This window comes from Alnus glutinosa, chromosome 2 (genome assembly GCF_958979055.1).
Source record: "Alnus glutinosa chromosome 2, dhAlnGlut1.1, whole genome shotgun sequence".
NCBI lineage: Eukaryota > Viridiplantae > Streptophyta > Magnoliopsida > Fagales > Betulaceae > Alnus > Alnus glutinosa.
Window position 1 is genome coordinate 29537530 of NC_084887.1, and position 22668 is coordinate 29560197.

General features: G+C 34.5%; 2 protein-coding genes across 2 annotated transcripts in view; both read right to left on the minus strand.

The window, feature by feature from the left end:
- The window catches only part of LOC133859301 (PR5-like receptor kinase), a 34043-nt gene extending 19760 nt beyond the window's left edge, over window positions 1-14283 (minus strand). Inside the window, exons 1-5 of the mRNA XM_062294661.1 lie at window positions 13864-14283; window positions 12544-12582; window positions 10938-10973; window positions 9101-9178; window positions 5016-5051 (exon numbers count right to left, since the gene is read on the minus strand). Of these exons, the coding sequence (XP_062150645.1) occupies window positions 5016-5051; window positions 9101-9178; window positions 10938-10973; window positions 12544-12582; window positions 13864-14089 (415 nt within the window). The 5' untranslated portion in view covers window positions 14090-14283. The remainder of the gene's footprint in view (window positions 1-5015; window positions 5052-9100; window positions 9179-10937; window positions 10974-12543; window positions 12583-13863) is intronic.
- A 2747-nt stretch (window positions 14284-17030) lies between these two features.
- On the minus strand, window positions 17031-22279 carry LOC133860476 (uncharacterized). Its single transcript, XM_062296067.1, has 4 exons — window positions 22274-22279; window positions 21868-22104; window positions 21738-21788; window positions 17031-17336 (listed from the first exon to the last, which is right to left on the minus strand). Exons 1-4 carry the CDS (start codon window positions 22277-22279, stop codon window positions 17031-17033), a joined length of 600 nt encoding a protein of 199 aa, XP_062152051.1.
- Between the last annotated feature and the right edge of the window lie 389 nt (window positions 22280-22668).

Sequence of the window (22668 nt, forward strand, 5' to 3'; positions counted from 1 at the left end):
AATCATTTTTCATCTTTAATGAAATTATTAATATGTTTTAAAAACTGGGGCGCTACACTATCAATGCCTTTTGTGATGTAGATTGGGCCGGGAACCCTGATGACAGACGTTCCACAACCGGATATGGTATTTTCCTAGGTTCTAATCTCATTTCATGGTCTGCCAAGAAGCAACATGTGGTCTCCCGCTCAAGTACAGAAGCTGAATATCGTTCAATGTGTCTCACAACTGCTGAAATGTATTGGATCAGGATGTTGTTCTATGAATTACAACTCCCTCTCTTGTCTCCTCCAACTCTTTGGTGTGACAACTCTGGTGCACTTGCCTTAGCCTCAAATCCAGTGTTCCATGCCAGGACTAAACACATTGAGGTAGATTTTCATTTCATTCGAGAGAAAGTCACTAACAAGGACATCCAACTCCAGTACCTATCCACTCTTGACCAGCTTGCGGATATCTTCACCAAAGGCTTGCCAGCCAACTGATTCTGTCTATTGAGGGACAAATTGAGGGTTTGTGCACCCATCAGTTTGCAAGGGGGTGTTAAGACTGTTGCAGAACACTATACAGAACACCATGACAGCAAGCCACCATAGCAGAACACTATGACAGCAAGCCCTACCAACATGTCATCAGAAGATCCAGCAATCAACACATCAAGAGATTTAGTCCATTCCTAAACCTCTATCTACTTCTCTGATCCCTGTGACAGGAACCTTTCTTAGCTTTACTTGATTGACAATCTACAGCCCATACTTTCTAAGACAAACGTGTAACCTTTGCTTAGTCCTTTCCTTTGTATTATGGTCCTTAACCATTTCTCTGCATCTTGTTGCTGAATGTAATGGTCTATATATACTAATACAATACACACTGCTTAAGATAAGCTTCCAAAAACAGTTTCTTAAATATTTTCAATTACAAGTAATTCAGATTACAAAACCTTTGTAAATTAGACCTTACTTGTACCGAATAAATGACATGTAGGTTTATCCCTAACACAATAGCTCCAGAATTCTGATTTATCTTTTAGCTCATTTTTTCTTAGACTTCAAAACTTCGGTGGCCGAAGGAAATAGTTTGTGAACGCGCGGTTATTAACGTAATACCTATGGCAGCTGTTACCGGCTCGTGATTCTTAGAGTTGCTTTCATTATTTGACTTTAATCTGTAGAATCATCCAATTTTGCAAGCAGAGTTGCTTTCTCACGTTCTAACTCATTAAGCATTTTAAAAACATTCTTATTCAATTTTCTCAAGTTAGAATATTCTTCAAAAAACAAAAAAAAAAAACTTGTCATAAGTAGCTTGCAAATTGTCCTCATGATCATTGGACTCATCTTGAGATGATTCTACAAAGTCAAATGAGGCAGATCTTGACTCACCACCACCAGTACTCTTAACAAAGGTAATTAAAGCCATGAAATTCATTTTCTTATCTTCGGACTTATCAGAGTCGGTAGACTCTGACTCGTCGCTCAAAGTCACATTCATAGCTCTTCCCTTGATTTTTTTTATAATTCGGACATTCAGCCAAAGTATGCCGATAGCTAGCTTGAACATATTCATGACAATATTGAATGTCCTTACTACTGTCCTTTTCTTGAGAGGCTCCACTAGGATATATCTGAAGTTTCTCGGTCAACTTAAAGGACGTATTTCTACTGTTCCCATTCTTAGATCTAAGGAATTTTTTAAATTTCTTGGTTGCTAATACCAAATCCTTATCCTCTGAGGAGTCAAACCTTCTCCTTAGAAGTCTCTCAAGCCATGTGTTTCCTTATATGCTGGGGCAAGGGCGACTCGTAGGTCTAAAAGGACCCAGCATGATCTTCTATTCTCATGGTGTCTAAGTCCTTACTCTCCTAAATTGCTATCACTTGAGGTCTAAACCTTTCAGGCAGAGATCTCAAGATTTTCCTCATAATTCTATTTTCAAGAATCTACTCCCCTAAGTTGAAACTGGAGTTAACTTTATCATTCAAATGAGCATAGAACTCATTGAATATCTCATCTTCCTTCATTTTGATTTTCTCAAACTTAGATGTTAACATCTGAAATTTGGAATTCGTTATGGTCTTTGTTCCTTCATGGGCCACCTCTAAAATCCCCCATGTCTCCTTGGCAATTTCAAACAAATAAATTCGCTTGAATCCTCGGGTGAAACAACCATGAATATAGCCTTTAATCCTTTATTATTCCAATTACACTGATTTAGCTCGTCCTTGGACCACGCATCAACAAAAGTATCCGGCCTTTTCAGACCTTTTCTATAGAGTTTCAAATTTGTTCATCCTAGAACTTTAGGAAGGCTCTAATAGTAATGCGAACCTTCCAATAAGCGTAATTATTTTCATAAAAGTACAAAATGACTCACAAGGTTGCGATTATGCCATGACAACAAGGGTTAGGGATCACGCTAGGGTTTCATGATTTAAACCCAGGCAAGGTCTAGACTTGCACCGAACGGGCTTGCGAATGGTTGTCCTAGGGGCTCCAGCCTCTAGCTAAAATACCTCATCCAGACGTTCATCGAACGCCTTTGCAAACAAGGTTCTCGGGTACTCAGTTAAATTAGTTCCTCTAGACCAGTGCGAAGGCATTTTCAAATGACCTTCTGCACATTGTCCTCTATTCTTCCCAAATTTGATGAATTTTGACAATCCATCCTATATATATACAAAACTACCCTCACCAAGTTTTAATTACATATAATTATTTTAAGCATTGAATTGGCCAATTTCAAAACTAAACACAAAACGCTCTTAAAAATACAAAAATAGTTTTTACTTTTATGTCATATCAAAACACTTTTTTGAACCACAAACAAAAAACACTTTTCAAAACACATTAATAAATAGAGCATTTACGTACTGTCAAGACCTAGCCTGCCTAACCACCACTATCACCAACCTCTTCTACTAAAAATCACAAATTAAACAAAACTCATTTAATAACCACTTAACCACACCACCACAAACCCAAGTGATGGAACCCTTAGAAGAGAAGGTGGTCAACATCATGAAGCCTAAACATTGCGTAGTTTTGTCATTTGGAGTTATTTTTTCTCTTTCTGTGTGTTAATGATAGAAATTCTTTAAAATAATTGTTGATTTGTATTGCATAAAAAAAAAAAAAAAAAAAAAAAAGGATTTAGATGATTTGATTATTATAGATTAAATGATTTGTTAACCCTAATCTAATGAAGGAATATGTTTGTATTTGAAATTATTTAAATCACATGTAAAACTCTATAAATAGAGCCTTTTACTCAGATCAAATATCAGGGAAAGATGTAGTCTATAAGTTAAGCCTTTAACATGTGGATGTAGGCCACATATAGTGTATCACGTGTGTGCTTATGTTTTATTTCAGTATAAAACTACCTTAATCTTTGTGTTTCATTTCTTTTCTTTATCTCTCTTTAGATTATTACCAGTTTCTATATTGTGTATCATGTGCGTGCTTGTGTTTTATTTTAGTGTAAAACCAAATGAGCGAATGATAGTATACTGTCAAGTCACGTATTTCACTGGGCGCAAAAACCCAAAGAAAAACATAATCTTTTTAAGGTGTTTTGAGTTTTGGTTTATTTATTAATATATTTAATTTAAAAACATAAAACAAAAAATTTTAATTAATGTCCATCAAGACTTTAAAAGAGAGAGAGAGAGAAGATTTTAGAGCAATTCTACATATACGTCATTTAAGTGTCAATCAAGTAATAAGGTGACTTTTAAAATTCACCATTTGATCAATCACATGTTGAATAGTGATTTTAAAAGCCACCTCATTATTTGATGAACACATGATAGACATTTATATGATATGTAGAATTACTCAAGACTTTATAACTTATAAAATAGAAGTCCGCGGACAACTAGTATGAATTGTCAGCAAGTACAAGACCAGGGAACTTTTTTGCAAATCTAATTAGTAGTGAAGAAAAAAAAAATCACATGAAATAGTTACCGAAAGCCTAATAGAAATTATATATATATATATATATATATATATTGTTGATAAAGGAAAATTCTTATTATAGTTGGTCGGTCAAACCAATTATTACTTCTCTTGTGCTTTCTCTTGAAACGGCCACAAATACATTTTGAATGCCACTTAAGTTTCGTTCCGAAAATTTAAAAGTTTTTAAGGTCAGTTTGAGATTACGTTAAAAAATACTTTTAATACATAGAATATTATTCAAAACAAAAATTAATCTGCTTGGTAAAAACTTAAAAATTATTTCTTTAACTCTTTTTTTTAAAAAAAAAAGAAAAAAAAGAAAAAAAAGAAAAAAGTAAAATGTACTTTTTGAAAAAAAAAGCTTGACAACGCGCGACCCAAAAATGGATGGTAGATTGTTGCCCAGCATTCTATGGTAGACTGCGTTAAAAAATTCTGAAAATATTATTTTAATAAAATAAAATAAAAAATTAGATAAGCTGATGGATGAAGTTTTGAAAATTGGTTGACTAAAGATAGCAAAAATAGGTTTTTTTCAGTTATCCATTTTACATACAAATTTACATAAACGTACCATTGAGAATGCTAGCTCTACCATAGCATATATAGTTTTGTCATTTGGAGTTATGTTTTCTCTTTCTGCGTATCACGTCCATGTGTTTTATTTATTTCAGTGTAAAACCAAAGGAGCAAATGATAATTTATTGTCAAGTCATGTATTTCACTAGACACAAAAAGCCAAGGAAAAACATGATAAGCCTTTTTAACGTGTTTTTTAGAGTTTTTTTTTTCTTTTTAATTAATTTGAAAAATTGTTTTGTTTTGATATAAAAATTAAGATTATTTTTTTTTTTATATTTTGAAGAATGTTTTGAGTTTTTGTTTATTTATTAATATATTTAATTTAAAAATAGAAAACGAAAACTTTAATACACAGAACTACTATCAATACCCTCCTATCACATGAATACGAAGGAATTAATGGCTTAATTATTTGGACAAGAAAGAGACGAATTAGAAGATATTTAATATCGTTATCAGCGTAATACCTGCGGCAGCATTTGTCGAGTGCGAGGTTTTATTCGCTGCTACAACAAGAAGATAAAATTAGTTAGAAGTCTATATATGAAGAGAAGATGTTACGACTTTCTTTTCTTTTAATTTTTTCTTTTTTTTTTTCTAAATATATATAAGTACGACTTTTCTTTTTACTTCACCTCGTAAAACATAATTCCGTAATTCTCAGAAAGTGCAAGACCGGCCAGACAACATATTTACAAATCCAATTATTAATGAAGGAAAAAACAAAAAAAAAAAATGAAACAAAACAAAACTGAGGCACCTATCACACCAAAGGATCCAACTCCTCTCGAGTTCATTAGAATTGGAGAGGATCCGGATCCTCACACCAAGGCTCGTGGGATGTTGAAAACTTAGCCAAACACGACATTAAATACTTAGCCAAAAACTAACAGTTGTCACATGTAAACTCTTGAGAGTAGACACGTGTCATAATGTAAAAAAATTTAAAAACAACAAATAAAAAGCTTTAAAAAATAATAAAAAATAATTGAAAATAATAAAACTTAAAAAAAAAAAAAAAAATTGAAATAAAAAATGAAGAGGGAGCCACCCCTAGACTGGCCGATTTGGGGTGGCCGAACCACCCCTCTTCTTCTTTCTTTTTTCAATTTTTTTTTTTTAAAAAAAAGTTCTTAAAACTTTTTTTTTTAAGTTTTATTATTTTCAATTTTTTATTAATTTTAAAAGCTTTTTATTTTTAGTTTTTTATTTTTTATTTTTTACATTATGACACGTGTCTACTTTCAGGATTTAATATGTGAACAACCGTTAGTTTTTGGACGAAAAAATTAACAAATGTACTAATTCGATCTTTTTGCAAAATTCGGATACCTTATGTACGTGATACGAATTGAAGCAAATGGCGCAAAAAATAAAAACTTTAAACCATAGGTATTAAAAAGGTGTTTAACCCTTATTTTTATTATGTTCTTTTGTGCTTTTTTGAGATACTAAATTTATTTTATCACAACAGTTATACAACAAACTACATGGTAGAGACGACATCAATGCAAATAGGGGTGACTGCTGGATTGTTAAACTTGTAGTAGAAGATACTGAAATAATTGGAGAAAGTGAAGAATCGATCACAACAGCATGCATGATATCTAACGAATATTCCAACCCTCAAACTACTCGGCTAATAAGTGGTCATTTTTACTCAGACTCATCATCTTGCTAGCTATCACAAGTCCTTGTATAGGAGGATCTTGGGCGGCATTGGTGGCTATCAAGGAGGCGACTGCACAGAATATCTAGGCCCTGATTGTGAAAGAGGATGCCTTGAGTATCTGTTATTAGAATATAGGACTTCCATTTTAACTAAAGTATTTACCATAGTTGAGTGACTGTAATCAAACTTTCTCATTTCACTCCACATACCTCATTTCCCCTATAAAAATGGCCATTTGTATAGTAAATTGTATCTAAGACAATAAGAACAAAATGTAGTCCTAAAGCGCATATTTTTCAGTGGTAGGCGTAGGCCTCTAAGGCTGGTACCATCCCATAATTTCTAGTGTCTCTTTCAATTCCCACATACAATAAGAATATCAACACAAGAGACTTTAAGAAACTAGCTGCAACTGCATTATTTGTGTGTTCAAATGAGGCTGTTGATTTTACAAAAGAAGAAAAGAAATAGAAAAGCAAGATTCCTCTCAATCTTTTGAGCATACATACAGATTGAAAAAAAAAGGTTTTATAAAGATCACACTCATCTTGATATATTCTAGAATAATTGACATCATTACATAATCAGGAGTGAAAATAGATTACCTTCTCATGTAGATATTAGCAGATAATTAACCTTATTTAATTGCTGTTATAAATACTTATATTGTTTGAATATAAGTATACAAATTCATAATAATACAATGAATTCACACTAATTATATGATATAATAACAGTTCTGAAACTTAATTATTATATATAATGACAATCCGATTCATATAATCTCAAATTAAGTAATTAGAATTAGAATCACCAATCTGTTAATTATCTTCACAAATTAAGTATTATTATTACAATTTAGATCACGTGCTCATATAATTTAAAATTGTTTCATATAATCATTAAATATGATCATATAATCTAAGTATCATCATTATAAATTAAGTATGTAAGTATATAGATTTTATATCTAGATTATGATTAGGTATCTAAATTATGAATTGTTGTATCATAATTTATAAATGTATAATTAGAAAATAAGTTATAAGTTTGAGTTCACAGAATCACACTATTATAAGTATGTGTGTATTTTGTGTATGTGTGTAATAAAATTTTAAATTGAAGAAAATTAACTATTTTAAAATATAATAATAGAAGTTTGTCTATCATGTTACCTTAAACTTGAAAAAGTACTCTAATTAATAATTGAAGAAATATATGCACTATAAACTAAATTATTTAATTAGTATTTTATATTATTTTTTTAAAAAAATACTTTACAAAAATATAGTGTCAAAATTACTAAATTAAAATATAATAAAAGAAATCATATAACTTACATAGCTGTTTTTAGACTTTAGTTATAAATTTTTCATTTAAATTCATATAATTTTACAAATAATTGAATCATCCAAAATACGAATGATTTCAAAAACTCTAAAAATTTGAAATTTGAAATTTTTTATGATAATGCCACAGCCACGTTTGTGGTTGTGGTTAAATGAGGGAGAAGAAATTTTCTTCTCCCCTCCTCTATCACACACACACACACACACACGATTACACAAGACTTGATATTGAGATATCAAAAAGATTTGAATCATTTGCTTTATTGTTAATTTGTTTAATTAGCCGATTCCTATCTCTCTCTCTCTCTCTCTCTAAATTCTTCTGATTGTGTTGCCCGCCATGGGAGAGAAAGCTTCTCTCCCCCACTTTTTCTTTCCATTTTCTCCTCTTTCCCTCCCTTCTCCACGACCGAACAAGACTCCTGCTCCTCCTCCCACTCATGGCCGTGGATCCACCGGTTTTTGGAAGTTCTTAGATATGATTTTTTACAAATTAGATCTACTAACTTCAGGAGGCCTCTTCGCCTTTTCATCACACGCTCCGCTCCATCGGATTCCCGGCTCTCTCCCCTTTGATCTACTATCAGCCACTTCGCCATTCGATCCTCATGCGTCGAAGCGTGCACTACAAGCTCCAGAGCGTGGCAAGCCCGACGCCATGCGAGCTGCTCTCCACCGTCTTCCTCCATCTTCGCCAATCTCCAACAGTGGTTCTACCACCACCAATGATTTGTAATAAGTTAATATATATATATATATATATATATATATATATATATATATATATATATATATATATATATATATATAAAGTATAAGTTTCATACTCTCTGTATTTATGTTTTCTGTTGTTTGGTTTTGGTCTCTGTAGGAGACACCTTTTCTTGAGATTTTGGTTTGATATTATTTTGCGGTTTGTGCTTGTGTTGCACCTGTTTGGCTGTTCCTCGTCAACCCCTGAAAACTGAAGTTTTTTTTTTTTTTTTTTTCACTTATTTTTACGAAATTCGAAATTTGAACTAAACGAGCTCTAATTGGGCCAAGCTGCCCAATTAGGGTTCGACAGTCCGAGCCCCTTGATGCAAGATTCAGGCTCAGGCTCACGCTCAAATCGAAGCACAAACAAATTTTATGGTTTGATCCGAGCTCAAGTCGACTCGAGCGAGCCGAGTACTCAGATCGACTCGAAAAAGACTGGCTTATTAGTCCCGAGCTTGATCCCGAGTTAGGGTATTACTCCAACGAGCTGAGTTCGGACAAAGGTTTCTAAGACCGGCTCGAGCTCAAGATCGGCTCGTTTTGAAGCCCCTTAAAACGAGCCGGTTCGGAAATGTCAAAACTCAACTTGAATCGGCTCGTTTACAACCCTACTTCCAATAATCACAAATTAAACAAAACTCATTTAAAAAAACAATTAACTACACGGTCCAAGCCACCACAAATCAAGCACTAAAAAATATAACAAAAGAAATATTGGAAATTATAAATCTAGAAAAAAAATTAAAGAAAAGAAAAGAAAGAAGACCCAAACCTGGGACTGGCACAATGGGCTCTAGTGCTGGTGCAATGAGCTTATTGATCTGTGTTGGTGGAGGCGAGGGTGGCTGATCTGAGACAAAAGAAAAACAACAAAAAACAAAAACAAAATCAATCAAAAAAAGATTAAGAAATTGTATAACCTAGTTTTGAAAATAAAAATTAGGAAAACTGATTGAAACACTGCGGGAAAGCTGGGAAAACGAGGACTTTGTAACCTTAGCTCTAAACCTTTCAGGCAGAGATCTCAAAATTTTCCTCATAATTCTATTTTCAATAATCTACTCCCCTAAGTTGAAACTAGAGTTAACTTTATCATTCAAATTAGCATAGAACTCATCGAATATCTCTTCTTCCTTCATTCTGATTTCCTCAAACTTAGATGTTAAGATCTGAAATTTGGAATTCGTTACGGTCTTTGTTCCTTCATGAGTCACCTCTAAAATCGCTCATGTGTCCTTGGCAATTTCCTAAGGGCTCCAGCTAGAACACCTCGTTCGGACGTTCATCGAACGCCTTTGCGAACAAGGCTCTTGAGTACGTACTCAGTTAAATTGGTTCGTCTAGACCAGTGTGAAGGCATTTCCGAATGACCTTCACGGTGGCTTCTTATAACAATGCTCATCCGAACGGTAGTGATTGAGATTCTGTACATGGTCCTCTTATTCTTCGCAATTTTGATGAATTTTGACAATCCATCCTATGTACAAAACTACCCTCAACAAGTTTAATTACTTACAATTATTTTAAGCATTGAATTGGCCAATTTCAAAACCAAACACAAAATGCTCTTAAGAACACAAAATGCTCCTGAAAACACAAAAAAAGTTTTACTTTTATATCACATCAAAACACTTTTTTAAAACATAAACAAAAAAATACTCCTGAAAACACATTAATAAATAAAGCCTTTATGTACTGTCAACACCTAGCCTGCCTGACCACCACTATGGCACTATCACCTACCTCTTCTATCACCAATTAAACAAAACTCATTTAATAAGCACTTAACCACATGCACCACCACAAACCCAAGTGATCGAACCCTTAGAAGAGAAGGTGGTCAGCATCTTGAAGCCTAAACATTGCATAGTTTTGTCATTTGGAGTCATGTTTTCTCTTTCTGCGTGTTAAAGAATAGAAATCTTTTGAAATAACTATTGATTTGTGTTGCATAAATGAAGGGATTTAAATTATTTGATTACTGTAGATTAAGTGATTTGTTAACCCCAATCTAATTAAGGGATATGTTTGTATTTGAAATTATTCAAATCACATGTAAAGCTCTATAAATAGAGCCTTGTACTCTAATCAAATATCAAGGAAATATGTAGTCTATAAGCCTTTAACGTGTAAATGTAAGTCATAAGCAGAATTACCTTAATTTCTGTGTTTCATCTCTTTCCTTTATCTCTCTTTAGATTATTATCAGTTTCTATACTACATATCACGTACGCATGCTTGTGTTTTATTTCGGTGTAAAACCAAATGAGCGAATGATAATTTACTGTCGAGTCATGTATTTCACCGGGCACAAAAATCCCAAAGAAAAACATAATCTGTTTAAGGTGTTTTGAGTTTTGGTTTATTTATTAATATTTTTATTTTAAAAACATATAACAAAAAATTTAATACATAGAAACAATATACATATGAAATAATAACACATAAATATATACAAGGTAATGGCTTTTTATTATTTGGACAAGAAAGAGACGAATTAGAAGATATTTAATATTTACTTATTTAAAAAAAAAAAAAAAAAAAAAAAAAAAAAAAAAAAAGAAAAAGAAAGAAAGAGAAAAAAGAAGAGGGAGAGAAGACTTTACTACCTGTAGGAGGTAAGCAGTCCTTGTAATATGCGCAACCTTGCCCGTATAAAATAGAAGTCCGCGAACAAGCAATATGAATTGTCAGCAAGTACAAGATCAGGCAACTTATTTACAAATCTAATTAAAAAAAAAAAAAAAAAAAATCATTACATGAAATAGTTACTGGAAACCTCATAGAATTTTTCTTTAGATAATTTCTTTTTTATTAAAGAAAAATCTTATTATAATTGGTCGGTCAAACCAATTATTACTTATCTTTTGTTGTCTCTTGAAACGGCCACAAACACAAAGCATACATTTTGGAAGCCACTTAAGTTTCGTTCCTAAATTAACATTTTTAGGGCCGGTTCGGAATTACGTTAAAAAGTTTAAAAAATATTTTGGGGTAATTATCTTTTTTTTTCATGAACTACTAACTTTTGCGCAAAGTCCCCACAAACTACCAACTCGACCAAAATAGAAGATTCAACAACCAAACGCAACTATTTTCCCCCATTCCGTCAGTTAGAGGGTTAAAACAAACAGTCAACGGGTCACGTGACAGTCACGTGTCGTTTTACATGGGGGCATGTTAGAAGATGGTAGTAGTTCATGGGGACATGTTGAAAGATGGCGGTAGTTCATAGGGGAAAAATAGAAAGAAAATGAGAGTAAAACAGTATGTGACGGTCACGTGACCCGTTGACCGTTTGTTTTAACCCCTTTGACTGATGGAAGGGGGGAAAATGGTTGTCTTTGGTAGTTGAATGCTCTATTTTGGTCGAGTTGGTAGTTTGTGGAGGCTTTGCGCAAAAGTTGGTAGTTCATAGGGAAAAAAGGTAATTACCCCAAATATTTTTAATTATGTAAAAAATTATGTAAAATAAAAATTAATTTATTTGGTAAAACAACTTAAAAAGTATTTCTTTAACTTTTTTTTTTTAAAAAAAAAAAAAAAAAAAAATATTAGCAAAACACACTTTTTGAAAAAAAGCTTAAAAATACAGCTCGACAACGACCCAAAAATGGATGGTAGATTGTTGCCTAGCATTCTATGGTAGACTGCGTTAACAAAATTGGTTCACTCAAGAGTCAAGATAGCAAAAATAGGTTTTAATTATCTATTTTGCATATAAATTTACATAAACCAATCAGAATGCTCTAACACAGCGTAGTTTTGTCATTTGAAGTTATGTTTTCTCTTTCTGCGTAGTATCAAGGTATTGCGTGCATGTGTTTTATTTATTTCAGTGTAAAACCAAATGAGCAGATGATAATTTATTTATGTTTACTGTCTGACGTCATGCATTTCACTGGGCATAAAAAGCCAAGGAAAAACGTTGGCTTTTTTAACGTGTTTTTGAGAGTATTTTTATTTTTTGTTTTAATTTAAAAATTGTTTTGTTTTGATATGAAAATTAAGATTAATTTTTATATTTTGAAAAGTGTTTTGAGTTTTTGTTTATTTATTGATATACTTAATTTATAAAAAGAAAACGAAAACTTTAATACACAGAACGAATATCAATATCCTTCTAACACATGAATACGAATGAATGACTTAGAAGATATTTGGACAAAAAAGAGACGAATTAGAAGATATTTAATATCGTTATCAGTGTAATACCTGCGGTACCATTTTTCGAGGTATTCGCTGTAGTATATACTGCAAAAAGAAGATAAAATTAGTTAGAAGTCTTTATATGAAGAGAAAATGTTACGACTTTCTTTTTCTTTTCTTTTTTTAAATATATATAAGTACGACTTTTCTTTTTTACTTCACCTCATAAAACAGAATTCCGTAATTCTCAGGAAGTGCAAGACCAGACAACATATTTACAAATCCAATTAATAACGAAGGAAAAAACAAAAATTGAAAAAACAAAAATAAAATAAAACAAAACAGAACTGACGCACCCATCACACCAAAGGATCCGGATCCTCACACGAAGCCACCACCAACAGCACATGCAACGGGTTGAACAAGGGCGGAGCCACACTATGGCTTGGGGGGCCCCAAGCCCCCCAAGCCAAAGGGCTCCCCAAAAAAAAAAAAAAAAATCTAAGAAAAAAAAGAAAAAATATAATTTTTACCCCTATTCTTTAAAAAATTTGTAGTTTTGCCCCCCAAAGCCTAAAAGCTGGTTCCGCCCCTGAGGTTGAATACATGACCTCCCCGTTTGGCGACCTGGGTTTGAGCCTCATGGAGTGGAAGCTGCTAGATACCGCCTATGAGATCCTCATCTCGGCATGCCCAAGCACAGGGACGAGGCCGTTGACCTACATCTTGCAGTCGGAGAAGGCCACTGTTGGTACGATGGGTGGTGGGTAAGGAGAGGTGGCGTGAGGAAAAAAAATGAGAAAAAGAGGTCGATCTGTTTTGGATAGTTTCACCGAAAAAAATAGACGAAATTTTTTTTGGGTGGCCGTTTGGTTTTGAGTTAAAAACACCTTGATAAATCTGGGTCATCCAGGCAAACTACCGCATAGAAGCCAAATCCTTGAAAATCAATAGAAGGAATCTCCAAACCCACAGAATCCAACAATATCTGTCAAGCTTAATTAGGCTAATAATTAAGATGTTAGAAATTAGGCTCGTGGGATGTTGAAAACTTAGCCAAACATGACGTTAAATAATTGGCCTAATACCTTAAACCGTACTTTGGATTGATAATTTTACTAACATGATACAAAAGAGCCTTAGTAGCCTGAATTTGATCCAGAGAAAATCTTTGGCTCAAATAATCCTCTAAACCCCTTTTGAGTTTTTGGGACTGCAAGAATTAATCTTTTTTTTTTCTTAATTTTTCTGTCTTGGATAGTTAATTAGGTCTTCCTTCTTGGATCAAACTCGATGTATTTTCTCCTTTTTGAGAGAATTATGTATAAGCATATATATATAACAAAAGGAATTTTAAAAAGAAAAGAAAAAGCAGAAAATTCAGACCTGGCTTATTAATATTGATCAACCGTCGTGATGGTTCCACCAACTGCGGTGGTGGTAGCACAGTGAACCGCAATGTGGGATGTAGGGTTTGGATGGTGGCGCATAGAAAGGGTCTGTTGCAGTTTACATATTGGTCGTTGCCAGCACAAAAACAAGTTTGTATGGAGATGAAGATGAAGGATGTGAAGATGAACGAGTAAGGGGGCGATGGTCTACTTGAACGCATGTTATAAAATTGGAATCAGACCAAGCAAATTAAATGCCACACTCTATAACTTTGCTATGCATATCACACACACAGAGAGAGAAGACCAGTTTTAAGAGAGTGAATCAAAATCATATGTAGACGGTGGGAACGCGGTTTGAATTTCTTTTCACTCAGACCACAAGTATGCATGAATTTGTTCACGAGTAATCCAAAATGCCTTGTCTGAGGGCCAAGTCAAGTCAAGTTGAGCACCTTTCCACTTTAATAATCGATTTAGAAAAGATATGTACAAACAAATATATGCGTATCACGTCTATTTTCTAAGAGTGTCATTAAAAGACAACGTATCATATTCCCTAAAAATTACAAAAATACTGTTTAATTAAAAAATAATAATAAATTAGAATTTAAAAAAAACAAAAACAAAAACAAAATTGGTGCATGACCCACGGCAAATGTGGATTTTTTTTTCTTCAAATTTATAGGAATGTTTTTGTCTTTTCACGGGACAAAAGAAGTGCATTGCAATTTCTTGATAGTTTTTTTATTTTTTATTTTTATGTTTTGTGGGGGAGGGGAGTGGGTTGGGGGAGGAGGAGGGGAGACATCGCAAATTGCGTGGTAGTTCAAGGGAGATTTGTATATTTTTTCTAATTTTCTTTTATCAAAGTGTGAAGCTTTGGATATATTGGGGCTATGGGTTTTGAATGGTTTTTTTTTATCTACTACTTTTTGTACTCTATTTTTTTATAGTAATTTTCTCTTAGTCGTCCTTGCATGTGGATATAAGCTTGTCAAGCAGAATCACGTTAAATCTTAGTGTCTTGTGTGATTAGACTATTTTTAGGGTTGAATAGAGTTTTGGTACCTGTGGTTTAAAGTCTTTATTTTTTGCCCCCAATGCTTCAATTCGTATCACAGATGATACCTGGGTTTTAGGAAAAGACCGAATTGGTACCTCCATTAATTTTTTGTCCAAAAACTAACAAATAAAAAAGCTTTAAAAATTAATTAAAAATAATAAAACTTAAAAAAAAAAAATGAAAAAAAAAAAGAAGGCAGAGGGGTGGTTCAGCCACTCCCATGGCCGGTTTGGGGGTGGCCGAACCACCCCCATGGGCCACAGGGGTGGTTCGGCCACCCCTAGACTGGCCGGCCAAACCCCCTTAATTTATTTATTTATTTTTATTTTTTTGGCCCTTTGGTCCTTGGGGATGATTAGGCCACCCCCAAGGCCAAACACCCCAATTTTTATTTTTTATTTTTTATTTTTTTTCTTTGGCCCTAGGGGGTGGCTCAGCCACCTGAGCCACCCCTCTTCTTCTTTCTGTTTTTCAATTTTTTTAAAAAGTTTTTAGTACTTTTTTTTTTTGTAAGTTTTATTATTTTCAATTTTTTATTAATTTTAAAAGCTTTTTTTTTTCATTTTTTTATTTTTATTTATTTATTTATTTTTACATTATGACACATGTCTACTTTCAGGAGTTGATACGTGAATAACTGTTAGTTTTTGGACGGAAAAACTAACGAAGTTACCAATTCGATCTTTTCTTAAAATTCGGGTACTATATGTGATACGAATTGAAGCACAGGGAGCAAAAAATAAAAACTTTAAATCACATATACTAAAAAGGTGTTTAACCCTTATTTTTATTATGTTCTTTTGTGTTTTTTTGAGATACTAAATTTATTTTATCCCAAAAATTATACAACAAACTGCATAGTAGAGACGACATCAATGCAAATAGGGGTGACTGCTGGATTGTTAAACTTGTAGTAGAAGATACTGAAATAATTGGAGAAAGTGAAGAATCGATCAGAACAGCAAGATATCTAACGAATATTCCAACCCTCAAACTACCCGGCTAATAAGTGGTCATTTTTACTCAGACTCATCATCTTGCTAGCTATCACAAGTCCTTCTATAGGAGCATCTTGGGCGGCATTGGTGGCTATCAAGGAGGCGACTGCACAGAATATCTTGGCCCTGATTCCTGAATGTGAAAGAGGATGCCTTGAGTATCTGTTATTAGAATATAGGACTTCCATTTTAACTACAGTATTTACCACAGTTGACTGTAATGAAACTTTCTTCTTTCGTCACTCCACATACACCTCATTTCCCCTAAAATAAAAATAAAAACTAATTCCAATTGCAGTGATTCTTTGCTAGAAGGTTCCTACATCACCACATCATATATATCATGCCCAAAAAAGTTCTTCGTGGATTAGGCAGAGAATAACATTGTCATTCTATCTTTTCCCATCTTCAACTCTTTGTGATGCGCGCTGTTCCAAATATGGTGTTGGCTTCCGGTATATTTGGGATTAGAGATGTGGTTAAAATGATCCTGACCTTACAATCTCTTTCACAACGTGGCATTAATGGTCCACTTGGACACTAGTAGATAGGATGCTGACACCTCACCGTCAAGGAATTGAAGCAGCCACCAAGCTGTGGGTATGATGGAGAGATCAGTCGGTTGTCTATTAGTGGGATTTTTCAAAAGCGTGTGAGCCCCCACACATGTCAGCAACAAGGCCAATCTTTCTTTAGTTGGACTCTCTGAATTTAGGATGAGAGACACAGCAAGCGTTTGGTACACGTCGAGGTTTACTGGTTTAGTGCATTTCAGATTATGATAGACACCTAAGCCTTGGGATTAGAGCAACAATTATCCGTGCGATCCAAACTCCACATCCAAACACAAATAATCACCCTTAGATATGACCCCTCCCCCCGGTTACGCTCATATGATTCTTGTAGGATCGATCGCCTGTGTGTCTCTTTCCCACATACAATAAGAATATCAACTCAAGAGATCTTTAAGAAAATAGCTGAAACTGCATTATTTGTGTGTTCAAATGAGGCTGTTGATTTTACAAAAGAAGAAAAGAAATAGAAAGCACTGCTCATGCGAGACTTCTCAGGCTTGTTTGAATTTCTAGACTTCTCGAGTCAGCTATCTAAACTGTTTCTAGAAACTTCTGGAAGGTCCGGACCCAATTCATATTTATCCGAAGGTCCAGTTTCCGATGGTTTGCTCTGATTATCAGATTCTACTGTAGTTTTTTTAGAACCATTTGTGGCTGCTTTTGATTTGCCAATGGCCTGTACAAATTTCTTTAGCTGTTTAATGAATTCTGGGTAAAGCTCAAGGTTGCAATGTCCACCTCCACTTAACCACAAGGGTTCGAACTTTTCCTTTGAAAGCTCCCAAAGCTGCTTCCCATGGGACCAGTCCACAACTTCATCAGCAGCCCCCTGAATATGGAACATAAGATGTTCATTATTAATTTCAGTATGAAAATTGCGGGAAAAGAAAAGTAGTATTTTGGATGGTTTCTCTTGGAAAGGGCAAGAACTAGAATGCAATGTAATCGCTTGGGACAACAAGACCACATTAAAACAGCTACCCTGACCCAACCACAACATTAAAGTGATAATACATTTAATAAGCATAAATACAAATCAGAACCCTTCATGCTTCATAAATAATATTGAAATAATGATTCCCACTCCCTATGATAAATGGAAATCAAGTCATACCCACGTGTTTTTTGTTATTTTGACTTTAAGGCTTCAATTTTCAATTTGATAGATTTGAGACCCGATTGAGTTTAGGCCCATTATTGTAAACTCAAAACGTCTGTTAGCTTTTCCATTAAATAAATAGGTAATAAAAAAAAATGTGAAAAAATATAATTATACCTCTAATAAAAAAATTGAATGCTACTCTTGAATGAGCCTTACTTCTCCTAATGCTCTTCCAGGAAAGGAGAGCCAACAAGGAACTAAGCACATGATTTTAAGATCTGATTTTGAGTGTCCGCCTTTTAGAAGGAATCTAACAAATTTTATCCCTGCACCTCGTCTCAACCTGAGAGAGTACAAAACATTAAAGAATGAAATGACTATCTCTACCTCCCAATCATTCACTGATTTGAAAAAAGCGATATTCCACTGAAATTTTTTTAAGAATAAATTGCACATGATCTACCAGCGAAGCTTTCTTACAACGAGCAATACTAAAATCTGGGAAATCTGCCTTCGAGGTTTGGTCCCCACCCCACACATCATGCCAAAACCTAATTTTAAACCTATCACACACATCAAATCTAACAAATCTAGAGAAATCCCTCCACCCCATCCTATTGCTTTTCCACACCCCAACCTCGAAGGACCCGAGAACCGCATTGGAACACTACCCATCATATTTAACTTCCAACTTTGATCTCCACAAAGCCTCTCTCTTCCTAGAAAAATGCTATAGCCACTTTCCCAAGAGAGTTAGGTTAAACAAAAGCGGGTTTCTAACCGACAAATTGCCGAAGGAAATTGGAGTACAACTAGACCAATTGGCATCAGGATCCTCTCCAGTTGATTTATGCCCCTAAGTATAACGGATTAACTCCTCTCCAATTCCTCTCAACTGGAGAGGATCTAGGTCCGACCAATTGACTAGATAGAATTTAAACTCATATCCGACTCTACTCCACAAGAAATTCCATTGAATTTTCTCAATTTAGTTAGTTACACCAAGAAGGATGGAGAAGGGACAAATAATTGGCAAATTGAAAAGAGTACTTTAATTAAAGTGATCCTACCACCCTTACACAAATAAAGCTGCTTCCAACCAACCAAATGATGTTCCATCTTTTCAATAATACCATCCCAAATTGATTTTTTCCTTAAACAAAGCCCCCATCCCAGATTGATTTTGCCTTAAACGAAGCCCCCAACAAAAGACTTAGGTGCTTCATTGGAATAGAGGACACCCTAAAACCAAGGATATGAGCCAAGCCTCCAACATGATTTGGAATTAGCCAAGTTAATTTTCAACCCCAAGGCAGCTTCAAAGCATAAGATGAGACAACGCAAATGACAAAGATGATCTGGATTTGCCTCCCAAAATATCAAGGTGTCATCCACAAATAAGAGATGAGACACAAAAAGCTCATCATTATCCTAGACCCTATAGAAAAACATGATAAGAGCCCCCTATCTACAATGGCAAGCAACATTCTACTCAAAACATCCATAACAACAATGAATAGTTGAGGGATGAAGGATCCCTTGTCTCAAGCAACAAAAACTATTAAAGAAGCCGAAGGGAGCTCCATTAATCATAACAGAGAAACGTACCGTAGAGATACAATGTGCTATCCATATACACAATTTCTCCCTAAAGCCACATATCCTCAACAGATACAACAAGAAACCCCGGCCAATTAACATGTAGATCCAATTTACAAAGAACACCTAGATCCCCTAATTTGATTCTACTGCCAAGACATTTATTTGCACTAAAGACTGGGTCTAAAATTTGTTTGCCTCTGATGAAAGCTTTCAAAGACCAGGAAATAATCTTCTCCAGTACCGTTTTCAGCCTATTAGGTAGAACTTTAGAAATAATTTTATAGACGCCACCCACAAGATTAATAGGGCAAAAATCCTTAATATCTTCGGCCCTAGCTTTCTTGGGAATAAGGGCAATAAAAGTAGCATTGAGGCTCTTTTCAAACTTACCTCGAGCATGAAACTCATGAAAAACATTCATGATATATGTCTTCTTTAAGAACCTCCCAACAAGTCTAAAAGTCTAAATAAAGACGAATGTAAAACTGTAGAATATGCTCTCCTCTTACTGTAGTATCTAAAGAAACAGAGCCATTAACAACTAAGGATTAGCCACACAGTGGAAATTTTTTATATCCTTGTCTCCATCTCTCAACAAAACTACAAAAGTGCCCTCAATTTATGTCTCCAACTTACTTCTTCCAATAGAGTAGTCCCCTCCAAGTCACATGTAATCTCAGCCTTTCTCAGCTTTCAACCTCAAACAAAGATCCTTCTTCTACAATAACATCACAATCTTGAAGTTCATCTAGAACCTTTTTCCGCTTCTCAACATTGTCAAACACCTCCTCATTCCATTTTTTCCAGTCAATTTCAAAGCTTTCAGTTTACACGCCAAGATAAAACTAGGGGAACCTTGAAAGCTGTAAGACGTCCACCACTATTTCACCTTCTCCACGAAGCTCTCTTATTTTAACCACATATTCTCAAACTTGAAGTACCATCTGCTCCTAACAATATCACCACAATCAAGCAATAAAGTGAAGTAATCTGATAAAAATCTAAGGAGCTTCCTCGGAGAAACATTTGGAAACTGGGCTTTCTAGTGAGGAGAGAGAATAAAACTATCAAATCTGGCCAACAATGGAGGATCACAATTATTAAACCATGTTTAGTTTCCGCCTACAACAAGGACATCCATAATACCCTATTCAAAAAAGAATTCGGTAAACTCCAATATAGTTGGGGAAGAACGGTTGTCGCTTGATTTCTCACTCAGGTAGTGGATGATATTGAAATCATCCCCAATACACCATAGTAAATTCCACCAACTAATGTCCCAACCAACTCATCCTAAGGCACTCTTTTGTCATTGTCGACATTAGGACCATAAACACCCACAAAAGCCTACTCAAAGTTGTCCTCGACATTTCTAAGGGAGCAAGCAATAGAAAATGCCCCCACACACTCCTCAATTTTTTCTACCAACCTCCTATCTCACATTAACAAGATCCATCCGGAAGCCCTTCTCAAACCCAAATAACACCAATCCACATGTTGACAGCCCCATAAACAGCACGCAACAGCCCTAGACACAAGCTCCAATTTAGTTTCTTGTAAACAAACAATGTCAGCCTTCCATTCTCCAAGGAGATTCCTGTCCCTCTCGTTGAACCCTCTCACATTCCAAGACAATATCTTAGGCTTCCTAAAGAACAAGTTGTACCCCTTTTCCTTGCTTTGCCTATACTAGAATGACCTTCCTTAAGGTCATAATTGACAGAACAAGCTAATATAACCTCTCTAATTCACAGTTATTCACTGACATAGAAAGAGAACTAAGGAAACTAGCCGGACCATTCTGTTTTCAACTAGCTTCAATGGCAGTGAACAAAACCATCAACTCATCTTCGATCAATTGTTTTTTTGTACTTTTTTTTAAAAAAAAAAAAAATTATTAGAGAGACATAATTGTATCTTCACATCTATTTTTGTTATCTATTTGACAAAAAGGCTAATGATGGTCTTGTATTCAGAATGAGGCTAAACTCAAGTCTCGAATCTATCAAATTGAAAATTGCGGTCTTAAGGTGAAAATGACAAAATGCACAGGGGATCCTGACCTGAATTCCCTATAATAAAAGCATCATCAAGGATTCATTAATTAGCTCAACACATCTGCAAAAAGTTTTGGCAGATCTAGTTGAATCTATAAATTGCTATCATTGTAGGAAAAGATCAAAAGAAGATTGTGACCTCATAAGGTTCATTTGTGATTCAGGAAGAAAGTTTTCCATCCTATGTCAAATTTCTCCTAACTGATGATGATAGAGTTCCTTTGTACTCGATCTATCCTTTGAAACATTATGCAGAAGAAAATTTTGCCATTCTATCTCTAAATTCCTTATCTGAATAAACATTCAAATGCCAAAGAAAAATCATGTATCATAGTTAAGGTACCAACACTCGCATGGTCCATAAACTTAATCACCCACACACACACAAAAAGAGAGAGAATTTGATGAAGGTAGTTATAATAAACAGCCCGAAGAGACTGAAAATGGAATCAAAGTAAATATTACTTACATGTATAACGGGAACAGGACAGTTCACCATACCAATTTTGTCAATAATATTCTGAAAAGAAAAAAAAAAATCAGTGACTATTTACCAAATGAAACAGGCATGTGTAGTAGAATCAACAGTATGAAACTACCTTAAAAATATCAAACCAGTATGTCCGTTTGACTGGGGATAACACTCTCAGCCCAGACAAAATTGGGCTATGTAAAACCACTCCTCTCAAGTTTGATATTCTTGAAGAAAGATCAAGAGTGGGGCCACTACCAACAGACTGACCATATAATATTAATTGTTCATCTTCGACACCATACTGCTCCTTGAGGCATTTATATGCTGCATCAATGTCGGCATATGTATTACATTCAGACGCCTGTTTCAATACCAAAAGAAAAAAATGACTGTTATTTTATGAGGATTTTTTGGTAAGGCAAGTAATCTGAAAAATGATCAGAAGTCATTCAAGCACAGTATTCTGTCAACCAATAAATGTTGATAATCATATATATATAAACTTCCTAGTTTCTGCCCTATAATAATACCATCATAGAGTAATCTACAAGTTGTCCAGACTTTGTAAAATAATGTAAGAACTTCCCAATGTATAATTAATTATTATTCACGGCTGGTCTGAGGTCGCGCGTTTGTATCGGCAATTTGACTACGATTCTACGGTGCTCTGGGTTTTACAATTTTCTTTGTATTTGTTTAATTTATAATAATGATTATTAGATTCCACCAAGAACACGTCCTCATGATCATCATGAGGGTTAATTCTCACTTATAAAGGTGAAATTTCCATGGTGGGATGGAGAAGACCCAACTGCATTAAGAGCAGAAAAATTGTTCCACTGTCATCGGGGACAACCGAATCTTCAAAAGTCGAGATTGATGCGACTAATCTTGATGCAGATGCCATTCAATGGAACAATTGTTA

Excerpts from the sequence above, each read along its gene's own strand:
- LOC133860476 (XM_062296067.1), bottom strand. Across the intron at positions 21,789-21,867 it reads ACTGGTTTGATATTTTTAAG|AATATTATTGACAAAATTGG; the intron begins GTAGTTTCATAC and ends TTTTCTTTTCAG. Across the intron at positions 17,337-21,737 it reads GTCCTGTTCCCGTTATACAT|GGGGCTGCTGATGAAGTTGT; the intron begins GTAAGTAATATT and ends TTCCATATTCAG.